The 26,450-nt window shown below is 45.9% G+C and overlaps 1 protein-coding gene across 2 annotated transcripts in view; it reads left to right on the top strand.

Moving 5' to 3' along the window:
• Positions 1-26,450, top strand: part of LOC139767236 (uncharacterized) — a 99,745-nt gene that overhangs the window by 9,178 nt on the left and 64,117 nt on the right. For both annotated transcript variants that reach the window (XM_071696380.1, XM_071696379.1), the window contains exons 2-3: positions 23,097-23,163; positions 25,180-25,223. In XM_071696380.1, coding sequence (XP_071552481.1) covers positions 23,097-23,163; positions 25,180-25,223 — 111 coding nt within the window. The remainder of the gene's footprint in view (positions 1-23,096; positions 23,164-25,179; positions 25,224-26,450) is intronic.

The raw sequence follows: 26,450 nt of genomic DNA, 5'->3' as shown, positions 1-26,450 counted from the left end.
TGGTTTAATTCTTCATAATTTCTAATATCATTTTTGAATTTCTCATTAATATAAGACTCTATCTTCCTTATGTCTCTTTAATAAAAGGCTCTATCTTCCTAACTTCTCTTTAGGAAAAACTCTATTTTCCTAATGTCTCTTTAATACAAGACTCTATCTTACTGATGTCTCTTTAATATAAGACTCTATCTTCCTACTGTCTCTTTAATAAAAGATTGTATTTTCCTAACTTCTCTTTAATACAAAACTCTATTTTCCTAATGTCTCTTTGATATAAGACTATTTTCCTAATGTCTCTTTAATAAAAGACTCTATTTCTCTAATGTCTTTTTAATACAAGACTCTATTTTCCTAATGTCTTTTCAATACAAGACTCTATCTTCCTAATGTCTCTTGACTCTAATATAAGACTCTGTTTTCCTCATGTCTCTTTAATAAAAGACTCTATCTTTCTAGTGTCTCTTGACTCTAATAAAAGACTCTGTTTTCCTAATGTCTCTTTAATAAAAGACTCTGTTTTCCCAATGGTTTCTCTGTCTTTCTCTGTTGGTTGCTCTTTCTTGTACCATCTCCCCCACGGGCGTGTCTTCTGGTCCTTCTCTGTACCCCAACTCTTCTCTGTTCTTCCTCTCTTGCTCAATGCTCCTTGTGGCTGTTCCTTTCTCACTGTTGCTTACTCTCGGTGTTCCTGTATATTTTCGTAGTTACTTGGGACTCTTCCTTCCGTGCTACTGTACCTTGTAGGGTCCTTACTTTCTATGTCTTGCTACTGTTCCGTGTGGGTTCCTTACTACGTCCTGCTACTGTTCCTTGTGGGTTCTTTACTGTGTCCTGTTAGTGTTCCTTGTGAGTTTCTTACTGTGTATTGTTACTGTTCCTTGTGGGTTCCTTACTATATCCTGTTACCGTTCATTGTGGGATCCTTACTATGTCCTGCTACTGTTCCTTGTGGGTTCCTTACTATATCCTGTTACCGTTCATTGTGGGATCCTTACTGTGTCCTGCTACTGTTCCTTGTGGGATCCTTACTATATCCTGTTACTGTTCCTTGTGGGATCCTTACTGTGTCCTGCTACTGTTCCTTGTGGGTTCTTTACTGTGTCCTGCTACTGTTCATTGTGGGGGGCCTTACCATATCCAATAGATAATGAATCAGTGAGTAAATGACAGTTCATTCATTGAATTCAAGCAGCCAATGTTTCTCTAGAATCCTTTTCAACAAGAGGCCAACAAAGGAAGAGATGATCCTCATTCCTCACTTCCCTCGTCACAAAGTCATCTGCCAAAAAAAAAAGAAGACATTTTGACAAATCGTTAAATAGGATAATGCTCATGACGTAAAAAGGGGAAGGAAAACAACAGAAAATTTATATTCAATTATCATCAAACTGAGCCAAAAAAAAAGCTAGCTAATCCTGATGACGTAAAAAGGGGAAGGAAAACAACAGGAAATTTGTATTCAATGTTCATCAAACTGAGCCAAAAAAAAAGGGGGAAACTATAGATACTCATCAAAATTATTAACAATAGAAAATGAAATAAAAAGCATAAAAGAATAATTCAGGACAGTAACCATATGCAAAACTTGTGATTAAGAAGAAATAGGATTTGAAATGAGCATTTTCAACATAGGAAGAGAGAAAGAATAAAGAACAAGATAGCAGAAGACAAGAGAACAAAAGGTATGGTACTACATCAGTGTTACAAGGACGGTACGTCAGTGTTACAAGGACGATAATTAGGTGCTACAAGGACGGTACATCAGGTGTTACTAGGACGGTACATCAGGTGTTACAAGGACGGTATATCAGGTGTTACAAGGACGGTACATCACGTGTTACATGGACGGTACATCAGGTGCTACAAGGACGGTACATCAGGTGCTACAAGGACGGTACATCAGGTGCTACAAGGACGGTACATCAGGTGCTACAAGGACGGTACATCAGATGCTACAAGGACGGTACATCAGGTGCTACAAGGACGATACATCAGGTGTTACAAGGACGATAATTAGGTGCTACAAGGACGGTACATCAGGTGTTACAAGGACGGTACATCAGGTGTTACTAGGACGGTACTTTAGGTGTTACAAGGATGGTACATCAGGTGTTACAAGGACGGTACATCAAAGTTACAAGGACGGTACATCAATGTTACAAGGACGTTACATCAATGTTACAAGGACGGTACATCAATGTCATAAGGACAGTACATCCTGTATTACATAAAACTACAAACAGAAGTAAAAAAAAGAAAGAAAGAATGCTAAAGATTGGAAACATAAGAAAAAAAAAAAGATCAAAACTGTGAGTCAATGTTTACCACGCTAATGGCTGTAGCTTCACACACACACACACACACACACACACACACACACACACACACACACACACACCCCTTGTGGTGAGGTGAGGGGCGGTGTGGTGAGGTGAGGGGCGGTGTGGTGAGGTGAGGGGCGGTGTGGTGGTGTGGTGTGGAGGAGGAGGAGGAAGGAAGGAGGAGGAGGGGAGGGTCACGTGTCTTGGACGGGTCTAGCGACACCGGTAAGAGTGTCAGTAAGTGCCAGGTCTGGCCGTGTCAAAGCGTGGCATCTGTCGATATCAAGATAGTGAGGGCCAGGGTGGCACTCAATGAGCTTCTCTCCAGCCCGACCGACCGACGGAAGACTGGTAATTGACGGGGGCCCTTCGAGAGAGAGAGAGAGAGAGAGAGAGAGAGAGAGAGAGAGAGAGAGAGAGAGAGAGAGAGAGAGAGAGAGAGAGAGAGAGAGAGAGAGAGAGACCCCCCATCCACCTTTGACGTCGCCATCATGAACATGGGCGAGATAGTAAACACCTCCCCGCTGGCCTGCCTTCTCCCGCGCCAACCCACGTAATGTCCCTCACATTCAACCCTGAAACAAAATATCGCCACAAAGGAGGGAGGGGAATTTACCGAAATTCATTTATGAATGACGTGTAACGTAACGGCATGTTATTGGGATGTTGTTCTTTGTGATGAATATAAATTCATGATTGTTGGTGATTGGTTTGTGTCGTCTGAGCTATATCAGTCGTCTGAGATGTCTATTTCGAAATAATGCAAAAGAAAATAACATTCAGCATAAGAAAAAGAGAAAGCCCATTTATCGTATGTACATAAGGGAGAAAAGCAAGGACGCACATACGAACATTTACGGGCATCCGTGGTGGAGTGGTGAACGTTACTGAGCATGGGTCATCACGGCACGGGTTCGAATCCTGGGCCACAGCAGTCGGTCTATACCCTACCCCTGGTGTTCATCCTCCACTCGGGGATGGTCGATAAATGGTTACTTGCCTTAAGTGTTGTGTGTGTGTGTGTGTGTGTCCATATTACAAAAGTATGTTGAATGTACCTTTTCAATTGTGTGGGAGAGGAATGATTTGGAGGAGGAAAGCACGTACAGAGCACCAGATTGGAGCAGCGTGGGTTCAGAAGCAACAGAGGATGTGTGCCTCAGGTGTTTGCTTTCAAGAATATGCGTGATAAATACTAAAAGAAGAAGAGGGATTTGAAGGTTTCATTGATTGATCTGGGAAAGCATAGGATAGGGTTGATGGAGATGCCTTGTGGAAGGTTTTAAGAATATGTGGTGTGGGAGCAAAGCCGCTAGAAGCAGTGAAAAGCTTTTACCAACGATGTTATGCACGTGTGCGTGTAGGAGGAGAGGAGAGTGAGTGGTTCCAAGGGAGGGTCGGTTTGATTTGTTTGTGGACGAGGTGGAGAGGGACGTATGCGAGTATACGGCCCGTAAGTGATGAAGGGAAGTGAATCCGTTGTTGTTTGCTGATGACCCAGCACTGGAGGCAGATTGAAGTGAGAAACTCTAGAGGTTTGGAAGACTGTGCGAAATGTGTTATGAGGTTTAACATTTATTAGTTTATTGAAAGTTATTAGCTGTAACAGGCTAGAGGGTCAGGTTGGTTTGGGGTGTTAGTTTGAAAGGAAATACTATAGAGGACGTGAAGTGTTTTAGATATCTTGGAGTGGACATGGCAGCGAGTGGAACTATGGAAGCGGAACAGAGTCATTGGGTGAGTAGGGGGATGAAGGGTTCGAGAGCACTGAAGAAAGTATGGAAAGAGAGGTCGTTCTCGTCGTGGGCGAAACTTGGTATGTTTAAAAATATAGTGGTTCCAGTAATGTTATGTGGACGCGAGGCATGGGCCATATGTGAGAATGTGCAGAGCAGGGTGGATGTGTAGGAACTGAAATGTCTGAAGACAATATGTGATGTGAGGTGGTTTGATCGAGTAAGTCTGATGAGAATGTGCTGCAGTGGTTTGGAAATATGGAGAGGATGAGTGAGGAAATATTGAGAAAGATGACATATGTTATCAGATATGGCGGGAACATTGAAAAGAGGAAGACCAAATTCGAGGTGGAAGAATGGAGTGAAAAAGATTTTTAGTGATCTGGTCTAAACGTGCAGAAGCTGGTGGAAAGGTTTGCACGAGATAGAACAAATTGGAGCGATGTGGTATAGAGAGGTGGACATGCTGCCAATGGACTGAAGCACGGTATGTCAAGTGGCCGAGGTAAATTATGGGAAGCTCTGTAGGGCATGGGTGTGGATAAGGGGCTGTGTTTTCTACAGACTGTATATGGCAGCTAGAGAATGGATGAGGGCGAGTTCAGCCATTCCTTGTCTGTTCTTAAGGCAACTTTATGAACGCAGGAAACGGAGATCATATATATATATATATATATATATATATATATATATATATATATATATATATATATATATATATATATATATATATATATATATATATATATATATGCAAAACGTGAAATCTAAAATGCAAAGAATATACTGAAAGCAAATGTATTCCTTCGCCTGTCAGGGAAAATCTATCAAGCAAATGTTGGCAGCCACCAGGTCAATAGAGGTGTGTTGACGATGATGAAGGTGTCACATCCTCCTTCATACTTTACCCTCTGATTTATATATATATATATATATATATATATATATATATATATATATATATATATATATATATATATATATATATATATATATATATATATATACATAAATTTTTTTTTTTGTGTCTCTTTTTTCGGGAAGCGTTTACATGCATGAGTGAAAAAAATGTTTACTAAGCTTTCACGATATCTTTTTTAAGGTATTCTCTCCGAGTATGAATACGTATATATATATATATATATATATATATATATATATATATATATATATATATATATATATATATATATATATATATATATATATATATATATATATATATATATATATATATATATATATATCTTTCTTTCATACTATTCGCCATTTCCCGCGTTAGCAAGGTAGCGTTAAGAACAGAGGACTGGGCCTCTGAGGGAATATCCTCACCTGGCCTCATTCTCTGTTCCTTCTTTTGGAAAATTAAAAAAAAAACGAGAGGGAAGGATTTCCAGCCCCCCGCGCCCTCCCCTTTTAGTCGCCTTCTACGACACGCAGGGAATACGTGGGAAGTATTCTCTCTCCCCTATCCCCAGGGAAAATACATATATATATATATATATATATATATATATATATATATATATATATATATATATATATATATATATATATATATATATGATCGGGCATCACAATTGAATGTGATGGATCGTACGAAAAATGGAACAAGACAGACATTCCATGGTTAGTGTCACCCGTACATCCGGGTCATACACAATCTCATGATGGAAACTGATGGTAGTCATCACTATAGCCACTGAAGCTATTGTACCGTCTGCGGCGACAACATTCGAGAAAAGTTGTTTTGCTTCACTAACTTGAAAAGTCAAACTTTTCTCGAGTTTTGATATTCTCAAAAATAGTTTTCCCCGCGTCCAATGTTCCCAGTAAATCGTGTCTCATGCCAATAGTATCGGACCCCCGGCGAGGCAAGCAGACTTACTGTGGGTAAGCCGTATGTTCCCCCCAAAATCCTTTAAGTAAAAGAACCAACGTTAAAGATCAAATTGATTAATTTTTGGATGAGAATTCAGCACCGAAGAGCAGTTGTTAATCATGACGGGCAGAAAATGGGTAGAAATGACAGCTAGAACAATAACTATGGGTGATAGAAAGATTTTGAAAACATGTTTGGATTCAGCGGCCAAAAATACATACAGAGAAACATATTTCTTTTTTCATGGGACAAAATCTTTATTTACCAGTGTGATTATTGTGTGTGTACGAGTAGGAGGAAAGTGGTGATTGGTTGCAAGGGAAGGTCGGTCTGCGGGAGGGGTGTGTGGTGTCTCCATGATTGTTTAATTTGTCTATGGATGGGGTGGTTAGGGAGGTAAATGCAAGAGTTTTGGAGAGAGAGAGAGAGAGAGAGAGAGAGAGAGAGAGAGAGAGAGAGAGAGAGAGAGAGAGAGAGAGAGAGAGAGAGAGAGAGAGAGAGAGAGAGAGAGAGAGAGAGAGAGAGAGGCGAGTATGCAGTCTGTTGGGGATGAAACAGCCTGGGAAGTGAGTCAGTTGTTGTTCGCCCATGATACAGCTCTGGTGGCTGATTCGAGAGAGAAACTGCAGAAGTTGGTGACTAAGTTTGGAAGAATTTGTGAAAGGAGAAAGTTGAGCGTAAATGTGAATAGAAGCAAATTTATTAGGTTAGCAGGGTTGAGGGACAAGTTAGTTGGGACGTAACTTTGGAGATAGATTGGAGGAAGTGAAGTGTTTTAGATATCTGGGAATGGACTTGGAAGCTTATGGAAATATAGAAGCGAAAGTGTCATTGAGTGGGGGACGAGGCGAAGGTTCTGAGGGCGATGAAGAATATGTGAAGAGAACCTCATCTCTGAGAGCAAAAATAAGTATGTTTGAAGGAATAGTAGTTCTAACAATATTTTATGGTTGAGAGGCGTGGGCTATAGATAGGGTTATTCGGAGGAAGGTGGATGTGTTGGAAATGAAATATTTGAGGACAATATGTGGTGTGAGGTGGTTTGATCGTGCTAGTAATGAAAGGGTAAGAGAGATGTGTGGGAGTAAAATGAGTGTGATTGAGAAAGCAGAAAAGTGTGTGTTGGAATGGTTTGGGCATATGGAGAGAACGAATGAGGAAAGGTTGACAAAGAGCATGTATGTGTTAGAACTGGAGGGAACAAGGAGAAGTGGGAGATCAAATTGGAGGACGAAGGATGGAGTGAAAAAGATTATGAGTGATCAAGGCTTGAACATGCAGGACGGTCAAAGGCATGCACAGAATAGAGGGCAGATTTTCCTAAAGTCATCAGTAAATTAGGAAGATATATTGTATTAGATTCAAGTTAAAGTATCCTTGATCCTTGATAAATTCCTTAAGTTGGCAAAGAAATCATTTTATAGAGTTAAAGCCAAACCTCCCTTTGACACCAAGAATCTTTTAGTTCTCCCTTTTAGTGATGATTTTACATTACTTCCCAGGTTGTTTAAATCTTTCATTGTAAATGTAGTCTTCAGCAATAACAGTACTATAAAGATATTACTGTCTTAAAACCCACCAGAAAATTCTGCGGGCTGTGTTTATAAAATCCCTTGTAAAAACTGTAATATGTTTTATATTGGACAGACTAGTATGGATTTTTATGTTAGACTTAAGCGACATGAATATAGTATAAGTACAGGACAAGAATCAAATGCTTTGTTTAATCATGTTAAAAATTACGATCATTGTATTAACTGGAGTAACGCTAATTCAGTTATTAACTCTAATTTCTTTACCACGAAAAATATCATTGAATCTTTTATCATTAAATACACAAAGAATTGTGACATTGGTAGTAGTGAAGGTCTATACAAACTTGATAGCTTTGTTGTACGCAAAATTTGTAAGCAGTTCCGTTTCCTGACCACATAATACTGATGAAAAAGAAGGTGATCCATTGCCATACCAAAAATATCTGAGCATAATATTCTCTATTAGATTGAAATATACAGCCTATATAAACAATTTTATCAATTCACTGATAACAGACTTTGAAACAGGTAAATGGATATCATCCAAGACATCAACTGAATATTCTAAGAGTTCATCAACTGGACTTTTTGTGAACAAAGATGGAACATCAAAGCTAACCAGTTTTGAAATCAAAATCAACATTGATATCATTAAGCTTGTTAACTAAATCTATTCATGATATTAGAATTTGATATCTTACCCACTAATGGGCTTGATAAAGAAACTAATCACTTTCACAACTTATATGTCATGGAGCCCACTGAACTTACTATGGGTCTTGCTGGAAATTTTGGTTTATATGTTTTGATAAGTTCATGTTAAATATGGCAATGAAGGGACAAGGTCAAGAGACGGGGTGAGAGCAGACAAGGTCAAGAGACGGGGTGAGAGCAGACAAGGTCAAGAGACGGGATGAGAGCAGACAAGGTCAAGAGACGGGATGAGAGCAAACAAGGTCAAGAGATTGGAATGAGAGTAGACAAGGTGAAAACAAACAAAATTATGAGCCTGCTCAATATCTTATAAGTTCAGCGAATGAACATAGTAAAGAAAGGAACTATGAAAAACGACGTTTGGGGAGGTGTGGTTTATGAGCATAGCTGGTAATACATTACAGATGACGACGCGCGAAGAGTCTACCATACGATACATCACACGACTATAAGGATGGCGAGGAAGGTTATATGACGGCATTACCGATGCAGACGACCTGGCGGGAGGCATTACAGATGTAATGAGTCGACGTGGCCTCGATACTGGAGACCAACACAGCCCAACAATGACTGGGAGATTACTGCCCTGCCAACCCCGTGTGTGTGTGTGTGTGTGTGTGTGTGTGTGTGTGTGTGTGTGTGTGTGTGTGTCGGGATGAAGGGAGTAATGAATGGAATCGTTTGTCTCATTGAATAAATCAACATAATGAGCAAGGGACGAAGGGGGCGTAAACCATCGAGAGGAAGACGAGTTTTTTCGTTTTAAATGTTCATCTTGTTGCATGGCAAAGTATGGGTTTGTGTAGGCAGCGGCTTGAGTTCTGTGTGTGTGTGTGTGTGTGTGTGTGTGTGTGTGTGTGTGTGCAGTTTACTAGGGCTTGTGCGTACGTACGTACGTGGTGAGGTGGTCTGGAGGCTCCTGGGACGTGTTCGTGTGCTGTACATACGTCTACGGAGTTGAGGATCGTGGGGTTAGCCAATTCTATTTCCTGAATCAGTCCATAATTCCACACGAGAACAGGATACTGTGAGACGTCATACGTCAGTTAACCCGGTGCGCTGTGGCTCGTTACTAGACGCGGGCCGCGCGCGCCCGTTGCCAGCCGCTGGAGAAAGTATCGTACATATGAGACACTATCCACCAGAACTGTGGACCCACTGGTACTTTAGCTCCGCCAGAATTGCAGATCCACTGGTACAATATATCCACCAGAACTGTAGATCCACTAGTACTTTATCTCCACCAGAACTGTAGACCCACTGGTACAATATATCCACCAGAACTGTAGACCCACTGGGACAATATATCCACCAGAACTGTAGACCCACTGGGACAGTATATCCACAGGTACTTGGGTATAAAATGTTATATAAAATGGTCCGTCCTTACATGAAGTGGTCCGCCTTATACAGGAAGAGGATCGATAGGAGACCAACTCGACTTGTGACACAGGCCATCCTCTCAGCACATTTCTCAGCCCAGAGGCCGATTCTCTCAGCGCAGAACCTCCTCAGCAACAATGAGGCTGACTCTCTCAGCACAGAAGTTTCTCAGTAGCACCAAAACCGATTAACCAAAACCGATTATCCTAGCAACACAGACCTCCTCAGCAGCTTTGAGGATGACCCTCCCAGTACACAGGACTTCCTCAGCAGCTTCGAGGATGACTCTCCCAGCACACGGACCTCCTCAGCAGCTTCGAGGATGACTCCTCCAGCACACGGACCTCCTCAGCAGCTTCGAGGATGCCTCTCCCAGCACACAGACCTCCCTAGCAGCTTCGAAGATGACCCTCCCAGCACACAGACCTTCTCAGCAGCTTCGAGGATGACCCTCCCAGCACACAGACCTCCTCAGCAGCTTCGAAGATGACTCTCTCAGCACACGGACCTTCTCAGCAGCTTCGAGGATAACCCTCCCAGCACACAGACCTCCTCAGCAGCGTTAAGGATGACCCTCCCAACACACAGACGTCCTCAGCAGCTTCGAGGATGACTCTCCCAGCACAGAGACCTCCTCAGCAGCTTCAAGGATGACTCTCCCAGCACACAGACCTTCTCAGCAGCTTCGAGGATGACTCTCCCAGCACAGAGACCTCCTCAGCAGCTTCAAGGATGACTCTCCCAGCACACAGACCTTCTCAGCAGCTTCGAGGATGACTCCTCCAGCACACGGACCTCCTCAGCAGCTTCAAGGATGACTCTCCCAGCACACAGACCTCCTCAGCAGCGTTAAGGATGACCCTCCCAACACACAAACGTCCTCAGCAGCTTCGAGAATAACTCTCCCAGCACAAAGACCTTCTCAGCAGCTTCGAGGATGAGAGTATCGTTTCTAAATACTCGTGGGGCCCCATCTCTTGTACTGTACGGAGAGGGAGTTGTACACTCGTGGGGCCCCATCTCTTGTACTGTACGGAGAGGGAGTTGTACACTCGTGGGGCCCCATCTCTTGTACTGTACGGAGAGGGAGTTGTACACTCGTGGGGCCCCATCTCTTGTACTGTACGGAGAGGGAGTTGTACACTCGTGGGGCCCCATCTCTTGTACTGTACGGAGAGGGAGTTGTACACTCGTGGGGCCCCATCTCTTGTACTGTACGGAGAGGGAGTTGTACACTCGTGGGGCCCCATCTCTTGTACTGTACGGAGAGGGAGTTGTACACTCGTGGGGCCCCATCTCTTGTACTGTACGGAGAGGGAGTTGTACACTCGTGGGGCCCCATCTCTTGTACTGTACGGAGAGGGAGTTGTACACTCGTGGGGCCCCATCTCTTGTACTGTACGGAGAGGGAGTTGTACACTCGTGGGGCCCCATCTCTTGTACTGTACGGAGAGGGAGTTGTACACTCGTGGGGCCCCATCTCTTGTACTGTACGGAGAGGGAGTTGTACACTCGTGGGGCCCCATCTCTTGTACTGTACGGAGAGGGAGTTGTACACTCGTGGGGCCCCATCTCTTGTACTGTACGGAGAGGGAGTTGTACACTCGTGGGGCCCCATCTCTTGTACTGTACGGAGAGGGAGTTGTACACTCGTGGGGCCCCATCTCTTGTACTGTACGGAGAGGGAGTTGTACACTCGTGGGGCCCCATCTCTTGTACTGTACGGAGAGGGAGTTGTACACTCGTGGGGCCCCATCTCTTGTACTGTACGGAGAGGGAGTTGTACACTCGTGGGGCCCCATCTCTTGTACTGTACGGAGAGGGAGTTGTACACTCGTGGGGCCCCATCTCTTGTACTGTACGGAGAGGGAGTTGTACACTCGTGGGGCCCCATCTCTTGTACTGTACGGAGAGGGAGTTGTACACTCGTGGGGCCCCATCTCTTGTACTGTACGGAGAGGGAGTTGTACACTCGTGGGGCCCCATCTCTTGTACTGTACGGAGAGGGAGTTGTACACTCGTGGGGCCCCATCTCTTGTACTGTACGGAGAGGGAGTTGTACACTCGTGGGGCCCCATCTCTTGTACTGTACGGAGAGGGAGTTGTACACTCGTGGGGCCCCATCTCTTGTACTGTACGGAGAGGGAGTTGTACACTCGTGGGGCCCCATCTCTTGTACTGTACGGAGAGGGAGTTGTACACTCGTGGGGCCCCATCTCTTGTACTGTACGGAGAGGGAGTTGTACACTCGTGGGGCCCCATCTCTTGTACTGTACGGAGAGGGAGTTGTACACTCGTGGGGCCCCATCTCTTGTACTGTACGGAGAGGGAGTTGTACACTCGTGGGGCCCCATCTCTTGTACTGTACGGAGAGGGAGTTGTACACTCGTGGGGCCCCATCTCTTGTACTGTACGGAGAGGGAGTTGTACACTCGTGGGGCCCCATCTCTTGTACTGTACGGAGAGGGAGTTGTACACTCGTGGGGCCCCATCTCTTGTACTGTACGGAGAGGGAGTTGTACACTCGTGGGGCCCCATCTCTTGTACTGTACGGAGAGGGAGTTGTACACTCGTGGGGCCCCATCTCTTGTACTGTACGGAGAGGGAGTTGTACACTCGTGGGGCCCCATCTCTTGTACTGTACGGAGAGGGAGTTGTACACTCGTGGGGCCCCATCTCTTGTACTGTACGGAGAGGGAGTTGTACACTCGTGGGGCCCCATCTCTTGTACTGTACGGAGAGGGAGTTGTACACTCGTGGGGCCCCATCTCTTGTACTGTACGGAGAGGGAGTTGTACACTCGTGGGGCCCCATCTCTTGTACTGTACGGAGAGGGAGTTGTACACTCGTGGGGCCCCATCTCTTGTACTGTACGGAGAGGGAGTTGTACACTCGTGGGGCCCCATCTCTTGTACTGTACGGAGAGGGAGTTGTACACTCGTGGGGCCCCATCTCTTGTACTGTACGGAGAGGGAGTTGTACACTCGTGGGGCCCCATCTCTTGTACTGTACGGAGAGGGAGTTGTACACTCGTGGGGCCCCATCTCTTGTACTGTACGGAGAGGGAGTTGTACACTCGTGGGGCCCCATCTCTTGTACTGTACGGAGAGGGAGTTGTACACTCGTGGGGCCCCATCTCTTGTACTGTACGGAGAGGGAGTTGTACACTCGTGGGGCCCCATCTCTTGTACTGTACGGAGAGGGAGTTGTACACTCGTGGGGCCCCATCTCTTGTACTGTACGGAGAGGGAGTTGTACACTCGTGGGGCCCCATCTCTTGTACTGTACGGAGAGGGAGTTGTACACTCGTGGGGCCCCATCTCTTGTACTGTACGGAGAGGGAGTTGTACACTCGTGGGGCCCCATCTCTTGTACTGTACGGAGAGGGAGTTGTACACTCGTGGGGCCCCATCTCTTGTACTGTACGGAGAGGGAGTTGTACACTCGTGGGGCCCCATCTCTTGTACTGTACGGAGAGGGAGTTGTACACTCGTGGGGCCCCATCTCTTGTACTGTACGGAGAGGGAGTTGTACACTCGTGGGGCCCCATCTCTTGTACTGTACGGAGAGGGAGTTGTACACTCGTGGGGCCCCATCTCTTGTACTGTACGGAGAGGGAGTTGTACACTCGTGGGGCCCCATCTCTTGTACTGTACGGAGAGGGAGTTGTACACTCGTGGGGCCCCATCTCTTGTACTGTACGGAGAGGGAGTTGTACACTCGTGGGGCCCCATCTCTTGTACTGTACGGAGAGGGAGTTGTACACTCGTGGGGCCCCATCTCTTGTACTGTACGGAGAGGGAGTTGTACACTCGTGGGGCCCCATCTCTTGTACTGTACGGAGAGGGAGTTGTACACTCGTGGGGCCCCATCTCTTGTACTGTACGGAGAGGGAGTTGTACACTCGTGGGGCCCCATCTCTTGTACTGTACGGAGAGGGAGTTGTACACTCGTGGGGCCCCATCTCTTGTACTGTACGGAGAGGGAGTTGTACACTCGTGGGGCCCCATCTCTTGTACTGTACGGAGAGGGAGTTGTACACTCGTGGGGCCCCATCTCTTGTACTGTACGGAGAGGGAGTTGTACACTCGTGGGGCCCCATCTCTTGTACTGTACGGAGAGGGAGTTGTACACTCGTGGGGCCCCATCTCTTGTACTGTACGGAGAGGGAGTTGTACACTCGTGGGGCCCCATCTCTTGTACTGTACGGAGAGGGAGTTGTACACTCGTGGGGCCCCATCTCTTGTACTGTACGGAGAGGGAGTTGTACACTCGTGGGGCCCCATCTCTTGTACTGTACGGAGAGGGAGTTGTACACTCGTGGGGCCCCATCTCTTGTACTGTACGGAGAGGGAGTTGTACACTCGTGGGGCCCCATCTCTTGTACTGTACGGAGAGGGAGTTGTACACTCGTGGGGCCCCATCTCTTGTACTGTACGGAGAGGGAGTTGTACACTCGTGGGGCCCCATCTCTTGTACTGTACGGAGAGGGAGTTGTACACTCGTGGGGCCCCATCTCTTGTACTGTACGGAGAGGGAGTTGTACACTCGTGGGGCCCCATCTCTTGTACTGTACGGAGAGGGAGTTGTACACTCGTGGGGCCCCATCTCTTGTACTGTACGGAGAGGGAGTTGTACACTCGTGGGGCCCCATCTCTTGTACTGTACGGAGAGGGAGTTGTACACTCGTGGGGCCCCATCTCTTGTACTGTACGGAGAGGGAGTTGTACACTCGTGGGGCCCCATCTCTTGTACTGTACGGAGAGGGAGTTGTACACTCGTGGGGCCCCATCTCTTGTACTGTACGGAGAGGGAGTTGTACACTCGTGGGGCCCCATCTCTTGTACTGTACGGAGAGGGAGTTGTACACTCGTGGGGCCCCATCTCTTGTACTGTACGGAGAGGGAGTTGTACACTCGTGGGGCCCCATCTCTTGTACTGTACGGAGAGGGAGTTGTACACTCGTGGGGCCCCATCTCTTGTACTGTACGGAGAGGGAGTTGTACACTCGTGGGGCCCCATCTCTTGTACTGTACGGAGAGGGAGTTGTACACTCGTGGGGCCCCATCTCTTGTACTGTACGGAGAGGGAGTTGTACACTCGTGGGGCCCCATCTCTTGTACTGTACGGAGAGGGAGTTGTACACTCGTGGGGCCCCATCTCTTGTACTGTACGGAGAGGGAGTTGTACACTCGTGGGGCCCCATCTCTTGTACTGTACGGAGAGGGAGTTGTACACTCGTGGGGCCCCATCTCTTGTACTGTACGGAGAGGGAGTTGTACACTCGTGGGGCCCCATCTCTTGTACTGTACGGAGAGGGAGTTGTACACTCGTGGGGCCCCATCTCTTGTACTGTACGGAGAGGGAGTTGTACACTCGTGGGGCCCCATCTCTTGTACTGTACGGAGAGGGAGTTGTACACTCGTGGGGCCCCATCTCTTGTACTGTACGGAGAGGGAGTTGTACACTCGTGGGGCCCCATCTCTTGTACTGTACGGAGAGGGAGTTGTACACTCGTGGGGCCCCATCTCTTGTACTGTACGGAGAGGGAGTTGTACACTCGTGGGGCCCCATCTCTTGTACTGTACGGAGAGGGAGTTGTACACTCGTGGGGCCCCATCTCTTGTACTGTACGGAGAGGGAGTTGTACACTCGTGGGGCCCCATCTCTTGTACTGTACGGAGAGGGAGTTGTACACTCGTGGGGCCCCATCTCTTGTACTGTACGGAGAGGGAGTTGTACACTCGTGGGGCCCCATCTCTTGTACTGTACGGAGAGGGAGTTGTACACTCGTGGGGCCCCATCTCTTGTACTGTACGGAGAGGGAGTTGTACACTCGTGGGGCCCCATCTCTTGTACTGTACGGAGAGGGAGTTGTACACTCGTGGGGCCCCATCTCTTGTACTGTACGGAGAGGGAGTTGTACACTCGTGGGGCCCCATCTCTTGTACTGTACGGAGAGGGAGTTGTACACTCGTGGGGCCCCATCTCTTGTACTGTACGGAGAGGGAGTTGTACACTCGTGGGGCCCCATCTCTTGTACTGTACGGAGAGGGAGTTGTACACTCGTGGGGCCCCATCTCTTGTACTGTACGGAGAGGGAGTTGTACACTCGTGGGGCCCCATCTCTTGTACTGTACGGAGAGGGAGTTGTACACTCGTGGGGCCCCATCTCTTGTACTGTACGGAGAGGGAGTTGTACACTCGTGGGGCCCCATCTCTTGTACTGTACGGAGAGGGAGTTGTACACTCGTGGGGCCCCATCTCTTGTACTGTACGGAGAGGGAGTTGTACACTCGTGGGGCCCCATCTCTTGTACTGTACGGAGAGGGAGTTGTACACTCGTGGGGCCCCATCTCTTGTACTGTACGGAGAGGGAGTTGTACACTCGTGGGGCCCCATCTCTTGTACTGTACGGAGAGGGAGTTGTACACTCGTGGGGCCCCATCTCTTGTACTGTACGGAGAGGGAGTTGTACACTCGTGGGGCCCCATCTCTTGTACTGTACGGAGAGGGAGTTGTACACTCGTGGGGCCCCATCTCTTGTACTGTACGGAGAGGGAGTTGTACACTCGTGGGGCCCCATCTCTTGTACTGTACGGAGAGGGAGTTGTACACTCGTGGGGCCCCATCTCTTGTACTGTACGGAGAGGGAGTTGTACACTCGTGGGGCCCCATCTCTTGTACTGTACGGAGAGGGAGTTGTACACTCGTGGGGCCCCATCTCTTGTACTGTACGGAGAGGGAGTTGTACACTCGTGGGGCCCCATCTCTTGTACTGTACGGAGAGGGAGTTGTACACTCGTGGGGCCCCATCTCTTGTACTGTACGGAGAGGGAGTTGTACACTCGTGGGGCCCCATCTCTTGTACTGTACGGAGAGGGAGTTGTACACTCGTGGGGCCCCATCTCTTGTACTGTACGGAGAGGGAGTTGTACACTCGTGGGGCCCCATCTCTTGTACTGTACGGAGAGGGAGTTGTACACTCGTGGGGCCCCATCTCTTGTACTGTACGGAGAGGGAGTTGTACACTCGTGGGGCCCCATCTCTTGTACTGTACGGAGAGGGAGTTGTACACTCGTGGGGCCCCATCTCTTGTACTGTACGGAGAGGGAGTTGTACACTCGTGGGGCCCCATCTCTTGTACTGTACGGAGAGGGAGTTGTACACTCGTGGGGCCCCATCTCTTGTACTGTACGGAGAGGGAGTTGTACACTCGTGGGGCCCCATCTCTTGTACTGTACGGAGAGGGAGTTGTACACTCGTGGGGCCCCATCTCTTGTACTGTACGGAGAGGGAGTTTTATACTCGTGGGCCCCCAACTCTTGTACTGTACGGAGAGGGAGTTCTACACTCGTGGGGCCCCATCTCTTGTACTGTACGGGGAGGGAGTTCTACACTCGTGGGGCCCCATCTCTTGTACTGTACGGAGAGGGAGTTGTACACTCGTGGGGCCCCATCTCGTACTGTGCGGGGCCATCAAACCCCTCCCTCTCCCCTCACCGTCATCCTGGACCCATCAACCCCTCCCTCTCCCCTCACCGTCATCCTGGACCCATCAACCCCTCCCTCTCCCCTCACCGTCATCCTGGACCCATCAAACCCCTCCCTCTCCCCTCACCGTCATCCTGGCCCCATCAACATACCGTCTCTATCTTCTGCCTTATTTCCTGTGTGGTGTGGTCGCCCGGAGTAATTTTCTGCTAACCATCACACACCACCTCCTCCCCCCACCCACTCAATGTGGGGGGGGAGAGAGAGAGAGAGAGAGAGAGAGAGAGAGAGAGAGAGAGAGAGAGAGAGAGAGAGACAGTATTGTTCATCACACTTATGCCTATAATTCATACAGACAGTATTGTTCATCACACTTATGCCTATAATTCATACAGACAGTATTGTTCATCACACTTATGCCTATAATTCATACAGACAGTATTGTTCATCACACTTATGCCTATAATTCATACAGACAGTATTGTTCATCACACTTATGCCTATAATTCATACAGACAGTATTGTTCATCACACTTATGCCTATAATTCATACAGACAGCCCTTGCCCATCACACTTATGCCTATAATTCATACAGACAGCCCTTGCCCATCACACTTATGCCTATAATTCATACAGACAGTATTGTTCATCACACTTATGCCTATAATTCATACAGACAGTATTGTTCATCACACTTATGCCTATAATTCATACAGACAGCCCTTGCCCATCACACTTATGCCTATAATTCATACAGACAGTATTGTTCATCACACTTATGCCTATAATTCATACAGACAGTATTGTTCATCACACTTATGCCTATAATTCATACAGACAGCCCTTGCCCATCACACTTATGCCTATAATTCATACAGACAGTATTGTTCATCACACTTATGCCTATAATTCATACAGACAGTATTGTTCATCACACTTATGCCTATAATTCATACAGACAGTATTGTTCATCACACTTATGCCTATAATTCATACAGACAGTATTGTTCATCACACTTATGCCTATAATTCATACAGACAGCCCTTGCCCATCACACTTATGCCTATAATTCATACAGACAGTATTGTTCATCACACTTATGCCTATAATTCATACAGACAGTATTGTTCATCACACTTATGCCTATAATTCATACAGACAGCCCTTGCCCATCACACTTATGCCTATAATTCATACAGACAGTATTGTTCATCACACTTATGCCTATAATTCATACAGACAGCCCTTGCCCATCACACTTATGCCTATAATTCATACAGACAGTATTGTTCATCACACTTATGCCTATAATTCATACAGACAGTATTGTTCATCACACTTATGCCTATAATTCATACAGACAGCCCTTGCCCATCACACTTATGCCTATAATTCATACAGACAGCCCTTGCCCATCACACTTATGCCTATAATTCATACAGACAGCCCTTGCCCATCACACTTATGCCTATAATTCATACAGACAGTATTGTTCATCACACTTATGCCTATAATTCATACAGACAGTATTGTTCATCACACTTATGCCTATAATTCATACAGACAGCCCTTGCCCATCACACTTATGCCTATAATTCATACAGACAGTATTGTTCATCACACTTATGCCTATAATTCATACAGACAGCCCTTGCCCATCACACTTATGCCTATAATTCATACAGACAGTATTGTTCATCACACTTATGCCTATAATTCATACAGACAGCCCTTGCCCATCACACTTATGCCTATAATTCATACAGACAGCCCTTGCCCATCACACTTATGCCTATAATTCATACAGACAGTATTGTTCATCACACTTATGCCTATAATTCATACAGACAGTATTGTTCATCACACTTATGCCTATAATTCATACAGACAGTATTGTTCATCACACTTATGCCTATAATTCATACAGACAGTATTGTTCATCACACTTATGCCTATAATTCATACAGACAGTATTGTTCATCACACTTATGCCTATAATTCATACAGACAGCCCTTGCCCATCACACTTATGCCTATAATTCATACAGACAGTATTGTTCATCACACTTATGCCTATAATTCATACAGACAGTATTGTTCATCACACTTATGCCTATAATTCATACAGACAGCCCTTGCCCATCACACTTATGCCTATAATTCATACAGACAGTATTGTTCATCACACTTATGCCTATAATTCATACAGACAGTATTGTTCATCACACTTATGCCTATAATTCATACAGACAGTATTGTTCATCACACTTATGCCTATAATTCATACAGACAGCCCTTGCCCATCACACTTATGCCTATAATTCATACAGACAGCCCTTGCCCATCACACTTATGCCTATAATTCATACAGACAGCCCTTGCCCATCACACTTATGCCTATAATTCATACAGACAGCCCTTGCCCATCACACTTATGCCTATAATTCATACAGACAGTATTGTTCATCACACTTATGCCTATAATTCATACAGACAGTATTGTTCATCACACTTATGCCTATAATTCATACAGACAGCCCTTGCCCATCACACTTATGCCTATAATTCATACAGACAGCCCTTGCCCATCACACTTATGCCTATAATTCATACAGACAGTATTGTTCATCACACTTATGCCTATAATTCATACAGACAGTATTGTTCATCACACTTATGCCTATAATTCATACAGACAGTATTGTTCATCACACTTATGCCTATAATTCATACAGACAGTATTGTTCATCACACTTATGCCTATAATTCATACAGACAGTATTGTTCATCACACTTATGCCTATAATTCATACAGACAGCCCTTGCCCATCACACTTATGCCTATAATTCATACAGACAGTATTGTTCATCACACTTATGCCTATAATTCATACAGACAGTATTGTTCATCACACTTATGCCTATAATTCATACAGACAGCCCTTGCCCATCACACTTATGCCTATAATTCATACAGACAGCCCTTGCCCATCACACTTATGCCTATAATTCATACAGACAGTATTGTTCATCACACTTATGCCTATAATTCATACAGACAGTATTGTTCATCACACTTATGCCTATAATTCATACAGACAGTATTGTTCATCACACTTATGCCTATAATTCATACAGACAGCCCTTGCCCATCACACTTATGCCTATAATTCATACAGACAGCCCTTGCCCATCACACTTATGCCTATAATTCATACAGACAGTATTGTTCATCACACTTATGCCTATAATTCATACAGACAGTATTGTTCATCACACTTATGCCTATAATTCATACAGACAGTATTGTTCATCACACTTATGCCTATAATTCATACAGACAGTATTGTTCATCACACTTATGCCTATAATTCATACAGACAGTATTGTTCATCACACTTATGCCTATAATTCATACAGACAGTATTGTTCATCACACTTATGCCTATAATTCATACAGACAGTATTGTTCATCACACTTATGCCTATAATTCATACAGACAGTATTGTTCATCACACTTATGCCTATAATTCATACAGACAGTATTGTTCATCACACTTATGCCTATAATTCATACAGACAGTATTGTTCATCACACTTATGCCTATAATTCATACAGACAGTATTGTTCATCACACTTATGCCTATAATTCATACAGACAGTATTGTTCATCACACTTATGCCTATAATTCATACAGACAGTATTGTTCATCACACTTATGCCTATAATTCATACAGACAGTATTGTTCATCACACTTATGCCTATAATTCATACAGACAGTATTGTTCATCACACTTATGCCTATAATTCATACAGACAGTATTGTTCATCACACTTATGCCTATAATTCATACAGACAGTATTGTTCATCACACTTATGCCTATAATTCATACAGACAGTATTGTTCATCACACTTATGCCTATAATTCATACAGACAGCCCTTGTTCATCACACTTATGCCTATAATTCATACAGACAGCCCTTGCCCATCACACTTATGCCTATAATTCATACAGACAGTATTGTTCATCACACTTATGCCTATAATTCATACAGACAGTATTGTTCATCACACTTATGCCTATAATTCATACAGACAGTATTGTTCATCACACTTATGCCTATAATTCATACAGACAGCCCTTGCCCATCACACTTATGCCTATAATTCATACAGACAGTATTGTTCATCACACTTATGCCTATAATTCATACAGACAGTATTGTTCATCACACTTATGCCTATAATTCATACAGACAGCCCTTGCCCATCACACTTATGCCTATAATTCATACAGACAGCCCTTGCCCATCACACTTATGCCTATAATTCATACAGACAGCCCTTGCCCATCACACTTATGCCTATAATTCATACAGACAGTATTGTTCATCACACTTATGCCTATAATTCATACAGACAGTATTGTTCATCACACTTATGCCTATAATTCATACAGACAGTATTGTTCATCACACTTATGCCTATAATTCATACAGACAGTATTGTTCATCACACTTATGCCTATAATTCATACAGACAGTATTGTTCATCACACTTATGCCTATAATTCATACAGACAGCCCTTGCCCATCACACTTATGCCTATAATTCATACAGACAGCCCTTGCCCATCACACTTATGCCTATAATTCATACAGACAGTATTGTTCATCACACTTATGCCTATAATTCATACAGACAGTATTGTTCATCACACTTATGCCTATAATTCATACAGACAGTATTGTTCATCACACTTATGCCTATAATTCATACAGACAGTATTGTTCATCACACTTATGCCTATAATTCATACAGACAGTATTGTTCATCACACTTATGCCTATAATTCATACAGACAGTATTGTTCATCACACTTATGCCTATAATTCATACAGACAGTATTGTTCATCACACTTATGCCTATAATTCATACAGACAGCCCTTGCCCATCACACTTATGCCTATAATTCATACAGACAGTATTGTTCATCACACTTATGCCTATAATTCATACAGACAGTATTGTTCATCACACTTATGCCTATAATTCATACAGACAGTATTGTTCATCACACTTATGCCTATAATTCATACAGACAGTATTGTTCATCACACTTATGCCTATAATTCATACAGACAGTATTGTTCATCACACTTATGCCTATAATTCATACAGACAGTATTGTTCATCACACTTATGCCTATAATTCATACAGACAGCCCTTGCCCATCACACTTATGCCTATAATTCATACAGACAGCCCTTGCCCATCACACTTATGCCTATAATTCATACAGACAGTATTGTTCATCACACTTATGCCTATAATTCATACAGACAGTATTGTTCATCACACTTATGCCTATAATTCATACAGACAGTATTGTTCATCACACTTATGCCTATAATTCATACAGACAGTATTGTTCATCACACTTATGCCTATAATTCATACAGACAGTATTGTTCATCACACTTATGCCTATAATTCATACAGACAGTATTGTTCATCACACTTATGCTTATAATTCATGCAGACAGTACTTGTCCATCACACTTATGCCTATAATTCATACAGACAGTATTGTTCATCACACTTATGCCTATAATTCATACAGACAGCCCTTGTCCACCATACATGCCTATAGTTCATACAGACAGTACTTGTCCACCACACTTATGCCTATAATTCATACAAACAGTATTGTCCATCACAATCATGCCTATAATTCATACAGACAGCCCTTGCCCATCACACTTATGCCTATAATTCATACAGACAGCACTTGTCCATTAAAGTTACGCCAAATAATTCACAGACATCAATTGTCCATTTTGGTTATTCCTATAATTCATACCCCTCCACAGCATTCCAGCATAGTTTTCAGCAGTGTAAACATTCACTCAGCAATATATGATCGCACCTGTAACAGCTGTAGGATGCGTATAGCAACTACAGGTAAAGAAACGGTGTATATACGTTATCTTGATAGGATTTTCTTCTTTTTCTCACAGCTGGACGGTGGCAGTCTTCATCGAAACCAACCGGAACCATCGTACGATCAACAAGAGAGTCCATGGCGTGAGTAGCTTCTTCACCACCCACACACCTACCTTAGGGCAGAAGGGGTTTCATATTCGTGCATCCGTTAAGCTAAGCTGCGTTCCATGAGTGAACGACTAACAGAGGGGTTAAATGGCTAATGGACTACCATCAGTGGGCAAGAGGGGCCACTGTAATATGTCTAATAGAGCCCACACAGTCTCTTGTCGTCCCTTCATAGTCGTATTATTCATCAGTATTTATGTATTCATCATACGTTCAGGGACAAGGCAAGCCGGCCAGGGTGGTGGTGGTGGCAATCACCAGTCGAATGGATGAAGCAGACTCATTACATTTCACACAACATGTTCGTCCAGCCACCCAAGACCCCCGCGTCGCCACGTACACATGGGCCGCTCTGTGGCACCCATACCACGCACACACCCGACCTGTGTTAGTACTGACCCTTGTCCAGGGTCCTCCTCGATGTCCTCCCACACTAGCCACACCCACGTCCGTGTCCAGGGTCCTCCTCGATGTCCTCCCACACTAGCCACACCCACGTCCGTGTCCAGGGTCCTCCTCGATGTCCTCCCACACCAGCCACACCCACGCCCGTGTCCAGGGTCCTCCTCGATGTCCTCCCACACTAGCCACACCCACGCCCGTGTCCAGGGTCCTCCTCGATGTCCTCCCACACCAGCCACACCCACACCCGTGTCCAGGGTGCTCCTCGATGTCCTCCCACACCAGCCACACCCACGCCCGTGTCCAGGGTCCTCCTACATATCCTCCCACACCAGCCACACTCACACGCCCGTGTCCAGGGTCCTCCTCGATGTCCTCCCACACCAGCCACACGACCCACGCCCGTGTCCAGGGTCCTCCTCGATGTCCTCCCACACGAGCCACACACCCACGCCCGTGTCCAGGGTCCTCCTCGATGTCCTCCCACACCAGCCACACCCACGCCCGTGTCCAGGGTCCTCCTCGATGTCCTCCCACACCAGCCACACCCACACCCGTGTCCAGGGTCCTCCTCGATGTCCTCCCACACCAGCCACACCCACGCCCGTGTCCAGGGTCCTCCTACATATCCTCCCACACCAGCCACACTCACACGCCCGTGTCCAGGGTCCTCCTCGATGTCCTCCCACACCAGCCACACGACCCACGCCCGTGTCCAGGGTCCTCCTCGATGTCCTCCCACACCAGCCACACACCCACGCCCGTGTCCAGGGTCCTCCTCGATGTCCTCCCACTCCAGCCACACCCACACGCCCGTGTCCAGGGTCCTCCTCGATGTCCTCCCACTCCAGCCACACCCACGCCCGTGTCCAGGGTCCTCCTCGATGTCCTCCCACACCAGCCACACTCACACCCGTGTCTAGGGTCCTCCACGATGTCCTCCCACACCAGCTACACGACCCACGCCCGTGTCCAGGGTCCTCCTCGATGTCCTCCCACACCAGCCACACACCCACGCCTGTGTCCAGTTCACACTGAGACATGACCTTAGCTGAATTACGGAAAAAGAACTACTTCCGCGACACCACTGTCACCTTTGACCTGATAGAGGTCAGTCAGAGGTCAACTGACCAACATCATCATTACAATCCATGTTTTCTAAATGATCCTTTCAGATGGTTGGAACGCATCTTCACTCTGTCTGGCGCGAGAACTTCGTATTCTTGGAAAGATTAAGTAAAAGAAAACGAGCAAACATACAAAAAAAAGACGAACTTCCCTGAGACGAAAATGGAAGACAATGCAAAAATAGGAAATGCAAAAAAATAGGAAATGCAAAAGATAGGAAATGCAAAAGATAGGAAATGCAAAAAATAGGAAGTGCAAAAAATAGGAAATGCAAAAAATAGGAAATGCAAAAAATAGGAAATGCAAAAAAATAGGAAATGCAAAAAATAGGAAATGCAAAAAAATAGGAAATGCAAAAGATAGGACACTGAATGAAAGATCAATACATTTTATACATTTATTGTCATAATCTTTTTGTTCCTACTGATGTATAAAGCTGAACCCCTTTATCTTGAACAGGTGCTTACGATGAAGGACTTGATGGTCAGCGCTTCGATAGTGAGGTGAGTTGATGACCTTGACCCGGGCCTGACCCAAGGGGTCAAGGAAATGTTACACTAAACAGTTGGTGAGGTAGATCCAGGGGTTAAGGGAGGGGGGGGGGGGAGAGGAGGCCAGGTGGTACATATTACCACACCAGCTGGTGAGGTTGATCCAGGGGTTGAGAGGGGTGAGGAAGCCAGGTGGTACATATTACTACACCAGCTGGTGAGGTTGATCCAGGGGTTGGGGGGGAGGTGAGGAGGCCAGGTGGTACATATTACCGCACCAGCTGGTGAGGTTGATCCAGGGGTTGAGGTGGGGGGAGAGGAGGCCAGGTGGTACATATTACTACACCAGCTGGTGAGGTTGATCCAGGGGTTGAGGTGGGGTGGGAGAGGAGGCTAGGTGGTACATATTACCACACCAGCTGGTGAGGTAGATCCAGGGGTTGAGGTGGGGGGAAAGGAGGCCAGGTGGTACATATTACCACACCAGCTGGTGAGGTTGAAGTGGGGGGAGAGGAGGCCAGGTGGTACATATTACCACACCAGCTGGTGAGGTAGATCCAGGGGTTGAGGTGAGGGGGAGAGGAGGCCAGGTGGTACATATTACCACACCAGCTGGTGAGGTTGATCCAGGGGTTGAGAGGGTGAGGGGTGGGTGGGGAGGCCAGCTGGACACGTAGTGACATCACACACATCATGACGTCACCTCGCTTCAGTACTGGACACAGTGACATCACACACATTATGACATCACCTCGCTTCAGTACTGGACACAGTGACATCACACACATCATGACGTCACCTCGCTTCAGTACTGGACACAAAGTGACATCACACACATCATGACGTCACCTCGCTTCAGTACTGGACACAGAGTGACATCACACACATCATGACATCACCTCGCTTCAGTACTGGACACAAAGTGACATCACACGCATTATAATGGCGTTCAACTCAGCGCTCTCTCCCCCCACACACACTCAGGTCATAAGTGAAAAAAAGATAATTATCCAGGAAACTACGAGATGATCTCGCGATGAGAGAGAGAGAGAGAGAGAGAGAGAGAGAGAGAGAGAGAGAGAGAGAGAGAGAGAGAGAGAGAGAGAGAGAGAGAGAGAGAGAGATCCCTCCCCTATGGGCAAGTTGGCAACACTGGTCCAGAATATAAGAGAGAGAGAGAGAGAGAGAGAGAGAGAGAGAGAGAGAGAGAGAGAGAGAGAGAGAGAGAGAGAGAGAGAG

Source organism: Panulirus ornatus, chromosome 59, assembly GCF_036320965.1.
Source record: "Panulirus ornatus isolate Po-2019 chromosome 59, ASM3632096v1, whole genome shotgun sequence".
Lineage (NCBI taxonomy): Eukaryota > Metazoa > Arthropoda > Malacostraca > Decapoda > Palinuridae > Panulirus > Panulirus ornatus.
This window is presented reverse-complemented; position numbering and strand designations above follow the sequence as displayed.